The sequence below is a fragment of the Emydura macquarii genome, unplaced genomic scaffold (genome assembly GCF_026122565.2).
Source record: "Emydura macquarii macquarii isolate MOO-44397 ecotype Brisbane River unplaced genomic scaffold, CSIRO-AGI_Emac_v2 contig_2918, whole genome shotgun sequence".
In the NCBI taxonomy this organism is placed as follows: Eukaryota; Metazoa; Chordata; order Testudines; family Chelidae; genus Emydura; species Emydura macquarii.
Genome location: NW_027133055.1, coordinates 38,881 through 52,943, shown reverse-complemented (window position 1 = coordinate 52,943; position 14,063 = coordinate 38,881). Strand labels below are relative to the sequence as shown.

The window sequence follows — 14,063 nt, the reverse complement described above, 5'->3', positions numbered from 1 at the left end:
TCCTTCTGTTAGCCACCCCTCTGTTCACCACTCAGCTGGTTCACAGCTGGCTGCTTTTTATAAGGCTGGGGCAGTTGCCCCGCCCCTGCAATTAACCCCTCAAAGCCCACCTGGATCCAATCAATCAGACACAACCCCAACTGCCAAACGGTCCCTGTGACTGCACCAGTCACAAGCACACACTCAGTGTACACTCAGTGTACACAAGGGCTGGGAAAGCCCCTGGGAAAGTTCTGCAATGGAATGAACTAGCAGCTGCGATGTGCTGGGTGGGAATGGTCACCGGGAAAATCACTATGATGTGGAAGATTGAGTCAAGCAGAAATATTTATTATCACCTTTTATTGGCCTGAATCACATAGGCCCAAATTTTTAAAGGTATTAGGATGCCTCAGGGAATAATACACTCCTTTGTGTATCTGAGTATTGGCTCTGCCACACAAAGTGGAGGTGTGCCTTTAGAAATCTGAGGCGATTTTTTGACTATTAGTAAATTATTAAGTAGTGTCTGATGTGGTATGTTAACTGCCCACTTCACCTTGAATGGCCTTTTACAACAGGGTTAATTCCTTATGCTAAGCCATCTGTGACATCTTGTATTTAGCGGTGAGACCCTGAGTACCATTCCCAGACCGGAGGGTAAGTGCTGTGGAAACACGAAAGCTGCTCTCTTTCACCAACTGAAGTGGGTCTGATAAAAGATATCACCACACCCACCTGGTGTCTGTAGTGTGTTAATGTTTTATGGTAACTTTGTCAGGATAAAAAGTAAAAAGTAAATCTAAGCCTAAGTCACTTTCAAAGCCAGTGGGACTTAAGCCTGGAACACATGCAAGCCAGTCCCGATATAATGAAAGGTGTGATTTTGTACTGATTTAGCTGAAAAGGTGAGATTTTGTTGGTGGAAGGTCTTCAATCTCTTTCAGCCTGGCACGTCGCACTTTAAGCCTGTGCTTACAAATTTACAAACACACGCTGAAACCATTTAACCAGTTTTAAACTGAGGTGCGAGAATCCACACATAAAAGTTGCCCTGGTTTGATTAAATTGATTCAAGGCCAACAAGTAGGTGAGGGCGTGTAAGGGGGCTTCTTGTGTGCCTCCCAACAAAGAACATGTGTTGTTACAGTCAGCAGCTACGCAATCATGGCTCTTTAGTTCAAGTTTTAGAGGTCCCCAGTTCAATACCCAGTGTGTCAGCCAAGATAGCAGCCATCGCACAGTGTTCCTTTGGCTATTCTAAGGCCTGGTCTACTTTAGAAAATTGGCTCAGCTTAACTATGTCACTCAGAGGTAAATCCAAAGCCTTGATCAGCATAGTTAAAATGACCAAAATCCCTGAGGGCCACGCTAGGCCTGAAAAAGCCAATCAACTTTGCAAGTTGCATGGACTAACTCTGACCTTCCAAGATATATTATGGGAAAATACAATGATAGTGAGAGTCATTCTTTGTAAGTAGACTAGAGCTTTGAAATGCACGTGTATTGTTTATAGTTATTTGATGTTATTTACGTATCTCTTGTTAGAGGTTAGCAATATAGATAAACTGCTTTCCTGTCTGTCACTGTTCTATTGCTTAAGAGTTCAAAAGGAACATATGAACATTTAGATGGAACTTTGAATGTAACAATACTATTGTTTATATTTCCATTGGAAATTTAAGTAGTAAATACCTGTGAATGGTTGTAAATGGCCAATTACCTTGTGCTAATGTAACTAGTTACCGGTGTGCACAGGACATAGGAGATGGTACTACAGAGTCCCAAGTAATCAGTTATTAATTGTTCGAGGAGATATCTGCTGCCAAGAAAATATCAGTCAGCCTGCATGGATCTATAAAAGACTCTAGGGGACTGATCCTTTTTATCTCAAATCTGTCCAAGCTTGTCAGGGAAAGTTTGGATTGCAAGACTGAGACCCCAGCTCCAGCCCAGAATCACCTTGCTCATTCTCATGGGAGAATTTGAAGAAACTCTGCACATGGACTATTTAGTGTTCATTCCACTGGATCAATTCATCTAAAACTAAAGCTGTGAATCAAAGGACAGAGACACATCCAGGTACTGGATGTACACTGTACAAGCCTGCAAATGGCACAATTCTAGTGGAAACCTGATACATAAGGACTTTCCAATCATTTGTATGTGTCTGATTGCTTTAATCATTTAATACATCTCTTATAGTTTGTTTCTTTCCTTTTATAATAAACCTTTAGTTTTAATTACTAAAGGATTGGTTGGCAGCGTGGGATTTTGGGAAGGAGATCCAAACTTACGTTGATCTGGTACTGTGGCTGACTCTTTGGGGTCAGGAGAACCTTTTTGGCAAAGAGCAGAGAGTTTTAAATAACTGATCTCTTTATTGGACCTAGTGGCTGATTGGGAGCCAGAGACTAAAATGCAGTAAAGGGGGCTGTGTGTATTTTCATTTTAGCTTCTTGATAACCCTTCTGGGGAATCAGAAGCACTGTTTGTGGCTGGTTAGGAAGTCTGATTTCAGTGTCACCCACCAGTGCTGGGAGAATCTGCTCTCCTTTTGCAGCCTGTCCTGACCTTGGCATTTTCAGGTGATCTACCCTAGGCACAGACGGGTCACAGGTACTAAGTTGATTGAAAAATTCTTCCATAAATTTAGCTGCCTCCTCTCTGGGAGGCAGATTACCTATGCCCCACAGGTGAAACCCTCTTGTTGGCATAGGGTGTCTACACTTCAGCATTACAGCTGTGCTGCTGCAGTGTTTCAAGTGTAGGCAAGCCTTAAGATGTGCTCTACACCGAGCCCAGGTATAACTATGTCACGGAGAGGTGAGGTTTTACCAAGATATACCAATACTACCCTTATCACGGATAAGGTTATACATGTATGAAAGTGCCTTCTGCCAGTATAGCTTATCCCCCCTTCCAACACAAGAATAGCTATACCAGTGTAAACACCTTTATACTGATATAACTGTGTCCACAGTAACAGGTGCTGCTTTAACTATACTGGTAGAATTAAAGTGGGACATTGTTTTGCATTTAAAGTCAGTTAGGCGCTTCCAAGGATGTTGCCCAGCAACCTTTGCTAGCTGCAATGCAGTCCAGGGGTACAGGAGCTGAACAAGGAGGCAGGAAAGCTAGGTTCTAGTCCCCTCACTGCTTTGGTCTGACTTTGGGTGAGTTATTTTTCTTGCTCCATGCCTCAGTTTCTCCCTCTGTGCAATGAGGAGAATGCTACTCCCTAAGGGTGGGCCGAGGTGGGGGGGTTTGGACATGGCAGAATTTGGACCTTTCCCCTTCTCTTCCTGACACTTCTGCCTCCACTGCTGCCCCTATGGACCCTGCCCAGCTGGTTATCCCACAAAATTTCAACCATATTTATACAAGGACATTGGCACATTGCAAGGGAAGCTACAGACTGAGAGTCTGAATCTCCTTGAACTCATCCCGGTGTAAATCAGGAGTAACTCCACTGTATTCAGTTGAACTATGACTATTATGTAATTCAGAAAACCACCTACCATTCCATGCTCCCTATTGGTCGTGAAGCCTTATCTGCTACATACATACAGGAAGGAGATGTCTGTTTAAAGTATAACTCCCTACTTTAAGATACTTAAAGAAATTCTTTTGGATTTCTTTGGAGGAAAATAAAATCAACTTCTAATATAGATCTCCTTGTTTGGAAACATACACTCAGCAATGTTCAATTATACAGTGCTAAGACTGCTGAGTTTTCAGATGATTTCTCTAAAATTGAGACAACTTCCTCCACCATCCTGATTTTGATTACAAAGTCTGACTCAGTCTCTGTTGGTTGAAAGGCCAGGGAATTCTAGTGAGGGTGCTCTGTTCCGATCTGATCTGGGACTCCTGGGTGGAGTAATGGGTGGGAGGGAGAAATAAAACCATGAGACTTTAAGACGCTCATCAGTTTTCGCTGTTGCTTCTTTATCTCCAGAAGCCATGGGAGTGAGGGAAAAGCATTTCTCCATCCCCTGTGCTGTCCACTAATGGGGTGAAGGAACCCAATGACATCAGCAACTTCAAATAATTTTTGCAGACTGGCAAGTCATCGTTATCTATCCAGCTAGCAAAAGAGGCAACAGAGCTGAGACGATCACCATCCACAGCAAACAATATTCGAGAAGTGCCATAAGATTCACAAGGTTTAAAGGACTTTTGTAAGTATGCAGACTTTATCCTTTCAGTTTTCCATTTTTGCCAGCAGGGACACATGCTGAAATGAAAACATGCTAAGAAGCGGGGGTTTTAACAGCAAAATATTGGGTAGAGGCAGAATGTGTGTGAATGTGTTTTCGTGTGTCTGGTTGAATCCACATGAGGATAGCCCCTACTCAAGTAACTTGTCTGGTTTTTACTTCAACCCTAAATTAAATCTTTTGCTGTTTTACGGAGACCACATAGATTTGTGGATTCATATATTATAAAGACAGAAGGGGCCATTGTATCATCTAGCCTGACCTTCTGTGTAACGTTGGCCACATAATTTCACTAAATTATCCTTGTATTGAGCCCAATAACTTGTGTTTGACTAAAGTATATCTTCCAGAAAGGCATCCAGTCTTGATTTAAAGACATCAAGAGATGGAGAATCCAACACTTTCCTTGGTAGTTGCGCTTTTAAAAATCTGTGCCTTATTTCTAATTTCACTTTGACTGGTTTTAATGCCCAGTCATTGGTTCTTGGTGTGCCTTGCTCTGCTAGATGAAAGAGTTAAGTACTATATAAAGCTTTGAAGGGAGGATGGGAAATCGCTGTCATTGGAGGGTTTTTTTTAGGAACAGATTAGACTGTTTTTACTGACCCCCCAAGATCTCCCTCCCAGCTTGGTAAAATCCTTTAGCCCCAGTACCTTTCCATAGGGCATAAACTTTGTGCCCCCCCCCCCCCCCCCAGTCTGGTAGGCAGAGAATGGTGGGGGGGACATAAAGGGCACAGCCAGTTGCAGTTTAACTGTAAAATGGCCGCATGCCGCTCACAAGCCACTGTTTGGCCACCCCTGGCTTAGTCAAACATCTCTCAGGGATGGTCTACGTATACTTGGCCCTTTCTCTGCACATGGGGTGGACTAGATAATATCTTGAGGTCCCTTCCAGCCCTACATTTCAATGCTTCTATGATCATCTCTTGATATCCGTTTTGAGAAGCTAACCTTATTGAGCTCTTTAATATTCTTGCTGCAAGGTATTTTCTTCTCCACACAAATATTTTTTCTGGTTACTCTCTGCACCCTCTCCAATTTTTCCACATGAATTGAGGGCAACTGTATGTTCATGAGTTCATGTGATGTTGTGTCTAAAAAAATGAATATCTCCTACCCTCAGCATTTACAGACAATGATCAAATCATGTTCTTAACCATCTCTTGAATAATGTCAATAGACTGATCTCCTTCATGAGCTCAGATCATTCTTGTATCTCTTCTCTGAATCCTTTTCACTTTCTCAGTGTCCTTTCTGAAGTGTGGACACCAGAAGTAGACATTTGGTCTCTCCTGTGCCATATACAAAGGTAACTAACCTCCTTATCCAGAGATATCCATTCTCTATGACTTATCTACTATGCTCACAACGTGAATGCATTAATACCACTCACATCTTTTGAGAGTAGAAGGGCAGGTTGGGGCTGGGGGTCTGAGAATAGGGCTGAAATGGAAGAATGAGGGAATTCAAGAAGACCACTGAAAGATTTCCCTCCAAAAAAGGGAGTACTCAGCAGAGTCTGAAAATTGCTATGTCAGTTCAATAGGAAACGCACATCACTGAATAGCCCAGCCTCGGTAAACTAGGATAAGGCAGAATTAACATTTAACGGGAACCAAATAAACAAAGATACATCAGCATCTTCAGAGGATACCCTGAACATCTTCAGGTGTTGTCCTAGATTCCATGGATGAGATCTCAGCTGTCATTCATCGGACGGAAGAGAATCACATCTGTGGTGGCAATCTGGGAACACCTTTACAATTTTAAGCATAGAAAAGCTGAAATGACATATTCATTTATCAATTGAACTACTCTGGGTATAATGTACTGCACAGTGTGAGCAAAGGTGGAAGAATCTGACACTAAATGTCAGTATCCAGCTTCTGCTGAAATATCTTTTAGTTAAAAGAAAATGCCTAGTCCTCACATTCTTACTAGGACTTTACTTCATTCTTACGCAGGCAAAAGTCATTTTAAATTTACCTGTATAAGAACAATATCTTATGTATAAAGGTAAAAGCTCATAGATAGAACTACTAAAATCTCACAGGAGAGGATATAATCATAGAAATAACAGAAATGTAGGACTGGAAGGAACCTCAAGAAGTCATCAGGTCCAGCCCACAGCACTGAGACAGGACTACAGAACCTGCACATCCCTGACAGGTGTTTGTCCAACCTGTTATAAAATAAATCCTCCAATGATGGGGATTCCACAATCTCCCTTAGAAGCCTTTTCCAAAATGTTACTACCCTTATAATTAGGAAGTTTTTCCTAATATCTAACTTAAATCTCCCTTGCTGCAGATTACAATCATAGAAGATGAGGGTTGGAAGGGACCTCAGGAGGTCATCTAGTCCAACCCCCTGCTCAAAGCAGGAACAACCCCAACTAAATCAGCCCAGCCAGGGCTTTGTCAAGCCGCACCGTAAAAATCTCTAAGGATGGGAGATTCTACCACTTCCCTAGATAACCCATTCCAGTGCTTCATCACCCTCCTAGGGTAAAAGATTTTCCTAATATCCAACCTTGACCTCCCCCACTGCAATTTGAGACCATTGCTCCATGTTCTGTCATCTGCCACCACTGAGAACAGCTTAGCTCCATCCTCCGTGGAACTCCCCTTCAGGTAGTTAAAGGCTGCTGTCAAATCCCCCATCATCTTTCTCGTCTGCAAACTAAATAAGCCCAGTTCCCACAGCCTCTCCTCATACGTCATGTGCTCCAGCCCCCTCATCACTTTTGTTGCCTTCCTCTGGAGTCTCTCCAATTTGTCCACATCCATTCTGTAGTGGGAGGCCCAAAACTGGACACACTACTCAAAATATGGCCTCACCAGTGGCGAATAGAGGGAAATAATCAATTCCCTCAATCTGCTGGCAATGTTCCTACTAATCCATTGTCAGCAGATTAAGCGCTTTACTTCTTGTCCTGTCTTCAGTGGGCATGGAGAACAATTGCTTACAGTTCTCTTTATTACAGCCCTTGACATATTTGAAGACTGTTATAAGGTGCTCTGTCCCTCCCTCTTTTCTCAAGACTGAACATGCCAGTTTTTTCAACCTTTCTTCATAGCTCAGGTTTTCTAAATCATTCATCATTTTTGTTGCTCTCCTCTGGACTCTCCCCTATTTCTCAACATGCTTCCTAAAGTGTGGCACCCAGAACTGGACACAGGACTCCAGTTGAGGCCTCAACAGTGCCAAGGAGGTTGGGACAATTAGCACCTGTGTCTTACTTGCAACACTTTGGTTAACACATCGCAGAATATTAGCCTTTTTCACAACTGCATCCATTGTTGTCTCATGTTCAATTTGTTATACTCTATAATCCCCAGATCCTTTTCGGCAGTACTGCCACCTAGCCAGTTGTTTCCCATTTTGTAGTTGTGCAGTTGGTTTTATTCCTTCCTAAGTGTAGGAAGTGTGTTGCGTTTTTTTTTTAAATTGATTTTCACCTTATTAATTTCAGACTAATTCTCCAATTTGTCAAGATCCTTTTGAGTGCTAGTTCTGTCCTCCAAAGTGCTTGCAAACCCCATCCGGCTTGATGTCATCCACAAATTTTATAAGCATACTCTCTATTCTATTATCCAAGTCTTTAATTAAAATATTGACTAGTACCAGACCCAGGATCAACCCAGACTCACAGATTTTAAGGCCAGAAGGGACCATCGTGATCATCTAATCTGACTTCCTGCACATCACAGTCCACAGAGCTTCACCCACCCACTCCTGTAATAGACCCACTTAGTCTGATTAGTTGAGTTGCTGAAGCCCTGAAATCATGATTTAAAGATTTGAAGTTACAGAGAATCCACCATTTGTTCTAGTTCAAATCTGTAAGTAACCCATGCCCCACACTCCAGAGAAAGGAGGAAACCCTCACAGTCTGCCAATGTGATCTGAGGAAAATTCCTTCCTGATCCCAAGAATGGCAATAAGTTACACCCTAAGCATGTGGGAAAGACCCACCACCCAGACACCTGGGAAAGAATTCTCTGTAGTAACTCTAAGCCCTCCTCATCTAGTGTCCCATCTCTGGCTATTGGAGATATTTGCTTGTATCGGTATGGGTCTCATCCTACCATCCCCTCCATGAACATATCAACCACAGTCTCGATAACAGTTATGGTTTTTGCCTCCACAGCTTCCCATGGAAGGCTGTTCCAGAATTTCACTCCTCTTGGGGTTACAAATCTTAATCTAATGGCAAGCCTAAACTTGTTGATGGCCAATATATGTCCATTTGTTCTTGTGCCAGCATTGGCCCTGAACTAAATCATCTCCCTCCTTGGTGTTTATCCCTCTATATTTGTCGAGAACAATCGTATCTCCCCTCAGCCTTCTTTTGGTTAGGCAAAACAAGGCAAGCTCCTTAAGTCTCCTCTTGTAAGGTAGGTTTCCATTCCTCCGATCATCCTAGTAGCCCTTTTCTGAACCTGTTCCAGTTTGAATTCATCTTTCTTAAGCAGGGGAGACCAGAACTGCACACAGTATTCCAGATGAGGTCTCACCCAGTACCTTGTATAATGTTAATTACTCATCCCTGTCTCTCCTGGAAATACCTCAACTGGTGCATTCTAGGATTGTATTAGCCTTTTTCACAGCTGCATTATATTGGTGGGTCATAATCCGTGTGATAGACCGATACACCCAGGTCTTTCATAGAATCATAGCATATTAGAGTTGGAAGGGACCTCAGGAGGTATCTAGTCCAACCCCCTGCTCAAAGCAGGACTGACCTCAGCTATATCAACCCAGCCAGGGCTTTGTAAAGCCTCAGCTTAAAAACTTGTAAAGATGGAGATTCCACCACCTCCCTAGGTAACCCATTCCAGTGCTTCACCACCCTCCTAGTGAAAAACTTTTTCCTAATGTCCAACCTAGACCCCCCCCCCACTGCAACTTGAGACCATTGCTCCTTGTTCTGTCATCTGCCACCACCGAGAACAGCCTAGCCCCATCCTCCCTGGGACCCCCTTTCAGGTAGTTAAAGGCCGCTATCAAATCCCCCTCATTCTTCTCTTTTGCAGACTAAACAAGCCCAGTTTCCTTAGCCTCTCCTCATAAGTCCTGTGCTACAGCCCCCTCATCATTTTTGTTGCCCTCCGCAGGACTCTCTCCAACTTGTCCACATCCTTTTTGTATTGGGGGGCCCAAAACTGGACACAATATTCTAAATGCGGCCTCACCAATGCCGAATAGAGGGGAATAATCACTTTCCGCGTCCTGCTGGCAATGCCCCTCCTAATGCAGCCCAATATGCTATTAGCCTTCTTGGCAACCAGGGCACACTGCTGACTCATATCCAGCTTTTTATCCACGGTTACCCCCAGGTCCTTTACTGCAGAACTGCTGCCCATCTCATCGGTCCCCAGTCTATAGCTGTGCATGGGATTCTTCCTTCCTAAGTGGAGGACTCTGCACTTTTCTTTGTTGAACCTCATTAGATTTCTTTTGGCCCAATCCTCCAGTTTGTTTAGGTCACTCTGTATCCTATCCCTACCTTCCAGGGTATCTACCACTCCCCCAGCTTAGTATCATCCGCAAACTTGCTGAGGGTGCAATCTACCCCATCCTCCAGATCATTAATGAAGATGTTGAACAAAACTGGCCCCAGGACCAACCCCTGGGGCACTCCGCTTCTGACCGGCTGCCAGCGAGACATGGAGCCATTGATCACTACTCATTGAGCCCTATGCTCTAGCCAGTTCTCTATCCATTTTATAGTCCATTCATCCAACCCATACTTCTTTAACTTGCTTTTAATAATACTGTGAGAGACAGTATCAAAAGCTTTGCTAAAGTCAAGGTATATTGCTAAAGTCAAGTTATAATTCTTTCTCCTACTCTGCCACTTCCAACTAGTATGTCCCTAATTTATAGCAAAAATTCTTGTTGTTAATCCCCCAATTAGATTTCATCCCCATTTCTATTACTCCAGTTTTTAAAGTCATCCAGTCTTTTCTTGTATGATATTATGGTCCTCCTCCGTACTGGCAATACCTCCCAACTTTGTGTCATTTGCTTATTTGATTAGCACACTTCCACTTTTTGTGCTATGGTCATTAATGAACATTTTAAATAAAATTGGTCCCAAGGCCAGGAACTCTACTAATAACCTCTCTAGTAGTTCACCTTTCAGTATGACCCATTTTACTCACCCCTTTAACCAGTTCCACCTTTCAATTCTCATATCTTCTCCAAGGGACCCTGTGGGATCCCACTAGACACATCCTCCTAGTTTTTGAGTTCAAGTCTTTCAACCAGCTGTGCACCCATTGTGACTCTAGGCACTCCTGTATTCACGCCCTACACACGACTGCAATAATATTTGTACAAATATGTCTTATATTGAAAACTAATAACATGCTAGTCAAAAATATCATTAAAAATGGATGAGATAATGCCATCTGTGGAATTATGGATATTTACTAACATTATGCTTTAAATTCTGTGACTAAAAGGAGTCTAAACCAGGGAGTTGATGAGCACGTTTTCTCCAGATAAAAGAAAGAAGCCCACACCTCAAACCAGGTGTGGCCAAATTCAATGGCCTAGTCATTTGTATTAAAGGTCACGGGAAGGGATACTTTGTATTGTAAATATCACCAGTAGGAGAGCAGTCAGTATGGAGGCTACCCAGACAGCCTGACGTCCACAGCCAGGAGGGAAAAGGAACTTTATATGGGGATACGTTTCAGAGAAATACATTTAAAAGGACTGTAAAGGGTGGAGGACCGAATCCCAACTTATTTTTTACTTGAGGAGACAAGGAAAACAAAAACTTTAGACTCAGTGTAGATCCTGGATGAAATTTAGCCATCCATTGCTGGAGAAGGATGATTGGTGAGGAAACTACCTTGTAAAAAGTCTGTAGCTTGTTAAATCAGATCTTACATATTAGAAAGCATATTTTTAACTTTTGTTTGTGACCTTTTCTACCTTTATTACTTCTATTTCATATCACTTAACCTAGTCTTTTATTTAGGGTATGACGAATCGGGGCCACCACCTCGGGCCCGCACTTTGGGGGGCACTGTGCCGGACTGGGCAGGAGGTGGACGGCTGCCTCCAGGGTCCCAGCTTTATTTTGGGACCGGCCAGGAGGCGGGTGGCTGCTGCCAGGGTCCATACAGTGGGATTTATCCCAGGCTTCGCGCCCACCCTAGGGATGGCCCTGCTCATAGTTCTGGGTAGCCTGAGCAGAAAGTTACATCCACTATATAGTAATCTCATCTGGACTGCCTTTCCCTAGTTTGCTTATGGGAATGTTATGTGTGACGGTGTCAAAGGACTTTCTAAAATCAAGATACATCATGTCTGCAGCTTCCCCCATACTCACTAGACCAGTAGCCCAAAGAAGGAAATAGATTCAATTGACATGATTTGTTCTTGGCCAATACATGCTGGCTATTCTTTATAACCCTATTAACCTCTAGGTGCTTAGAAACTGATAGTTTAATAATTTATTCCCATATCTTTCCAGGTATCAAAGTTAGTTTATAATTCCCTGGTCCTCTTTGCTCCCCCTTTTAAAGATGGGTACTATGTTTGCACTTCTCCAGTCCAATAAATAAATCATATATGTTAATCTCTCGACTGAAAGGAATGGAATAATTGATGTTAAAGTCCCACTTCTGCCACTTTTTCATAAATCAGTGGGATTTCACATGATCAGATAGAGTCTGTAATTCTCCACCTCTGCTGAAGAGAGGTGCTTTGCATTACAACTATAAGGAAAAGCTAGCTAATTTGGCTGCTGGTCTAGAAAAGATACCTTCCAAAGAACAGCTCGATGTTATGAGGAATTTGTTTAACTTGGATTACGAGGGCGTGATCTGCTTACAGTCAAGTCAAAGCTAGTTTTGCCATCAAATTCAGTCTATCTAGAAGGAGATTTTCAATAGAACTTTAGTGAATTAAGGCCCAAGTATTATAGAAAGTCAGTGGGAGTGGGTGGCTAAATTTGAAAATCACTCACAAGATACTTTTTGCCATGCTAGCATTTGAGCTCTTCCAAAATATTAATGAATTTATCATCACAACACCATTTGGGCTCTGGAAATAATATTATCTTCATTTTCAGGAATGAGAAATAAGAGGCAGAAATATCAAAGCTGAGAGATTATAAAGGAGCTTAATGGCTAGTCTCCAGATTTTTAAAGGTATTTAGGTTCAATTTAGGGTATTTAGGCATTTAGGATTAAAGGCATTGATCAAAATGGCCCCTTCTGGTCTTGGAATCCATGAATCTCAGAGCCTTGTAAGATTTTTAAAAGCATCTAAGTGCCTAAGACTCAATCAATGATTCTTTGGTGCCTTGGTGCTTCTGAAAATTCCACTAGGCACGGAAATACTTTTAAAAATCAGGTCCTAGGTGAACAAATCCTGTTGAAATGTAATGGGAGTTGAGTGCCCAATTCCTTTTGGCTGCTTTGGAAATCCCAGCCCAAGTGACTGGACCAATGCCTCAGAGGGAGTCTATGGCAGAGCTGGAAAAAGAACATTGATCTGTTGAGTCTGAGACGAGGGTCTATTCCACATGCCCATCCTCCCTTTTTTCATGAAGGCTTTCATTCCATCATTTTCCTTTGACCCTTCTTTACTCCTTGTCTCATTCCTTTTCCCAAGGATTTAACAGCCATGCGGCCAGTGAGAGAGGGGAACCGGACAGAAATCACAGAATTCATCCTGCTGGGGTTTGGAAATGATCCAGGTCACCAGGTGATCCCCTTTTGATATTCCTGGTGATTTACATGGTAACCATGCTGGGAAATACCATCCTGGTCCTTCTCATTAGAGCCAACTCTCGGCTCCACACCCCCATGTACTTCTTCCTCATGAACCTGTCCCTCTTAGATCTCTGTTACTCCTCCACCATCGCCCCCAGAGCCATGGTGAGCTTCCTAGATTGGAGCAAAGCCATTTCCTACAAGGGATGCGCCACCCAATTCTTCTTCTTCGGTCTCTTCCTCACCACTGAAGGGTTCCTCCTGGCAGCAATGGCCTACGATCGCTACACCGCCATCTGCAACCCGCTCTGGTATCCCATCACCATGTCCAAGTGGGTTTGCGTTCAGCTGGTAGTGGGGTCATACATCTGCGGATCTGTGAATGCCATGGTGCAAACTGGCTTCACCTTTACGCTGAGCTACTGTGGGTCTAATGAGATTGATCATTTCTTCTGTGATGGCCCTCCCTTGATTTCTCTCTCCTGCAGTGACACGTACGTAAATAATCTTGTGATGTTTACCCTATGCGGCCTCATTATAGCAATCACTTCCTTGATTGTGCTCATCTCCTACATCTATATCATCTCCACTATCATCAGGATTCGCTCTGCCGAGGGCAGGCACAGAGCCTTCTCCACCTGCACCTCCCACATGGTGGTCGTGACTTTATTTTATGGAACCACTGCTTTCATGTATGCCCAGCCCACTTGGCTATCTTCGCTATACCCAAGGAAATCAGTGTCTGTGTTTTACACCTTTGTCATCCCCATGTTGAATCCCTTCATATACAGCCTTAGGAACAAGGATGTGAAAGAAGCTTTGAGAAGGACTATAAGCCACAAATGCTTGACAAAATGAACCTTGCCTTTCAACATAGAGACAGAAGACAGCGTGGCAGTGATCTTTTTAATTCGCACCAAAAACTGCAGCAACAAGAAAAAATTGCAAAATTATGACAAACTGTTTAATTGTTTTTCTTTTTTTTTAACCAGCTGTAAAACAATGAGTTTTTTGAGACATGTGGGTGAACATCTAGTTCAACAGCCGTCCGTCTGTCCATCTCTCTTTCTCTCTGACTGTCATGATCACCTCTCTTTCTCTCTAGTTAACACTAATC

General features: G+C 42.9%; 1 protein-coding gene across 1 annotated transcript; it reads left to right on the top strand.

Moving 5' to 3' along the window:
• Positions 1–12,854: 12,854 nt before the first annotated feature.
• On the top strand, positions 12,855–13,804 carry LOC137167283 (olfactory receptor 5AR1-like). Its single transcript, XM_067569371.1, is given in 2 exon segments — positions 12,855–12,948; positions 12,951–13,804. Coding segments are annotated over 2 exon segments (945 nt in total). The 5' UTR covers positions 12,855–12,857.
• Positions 13,805–14,063: the final 259 nt, after the last annotated feature.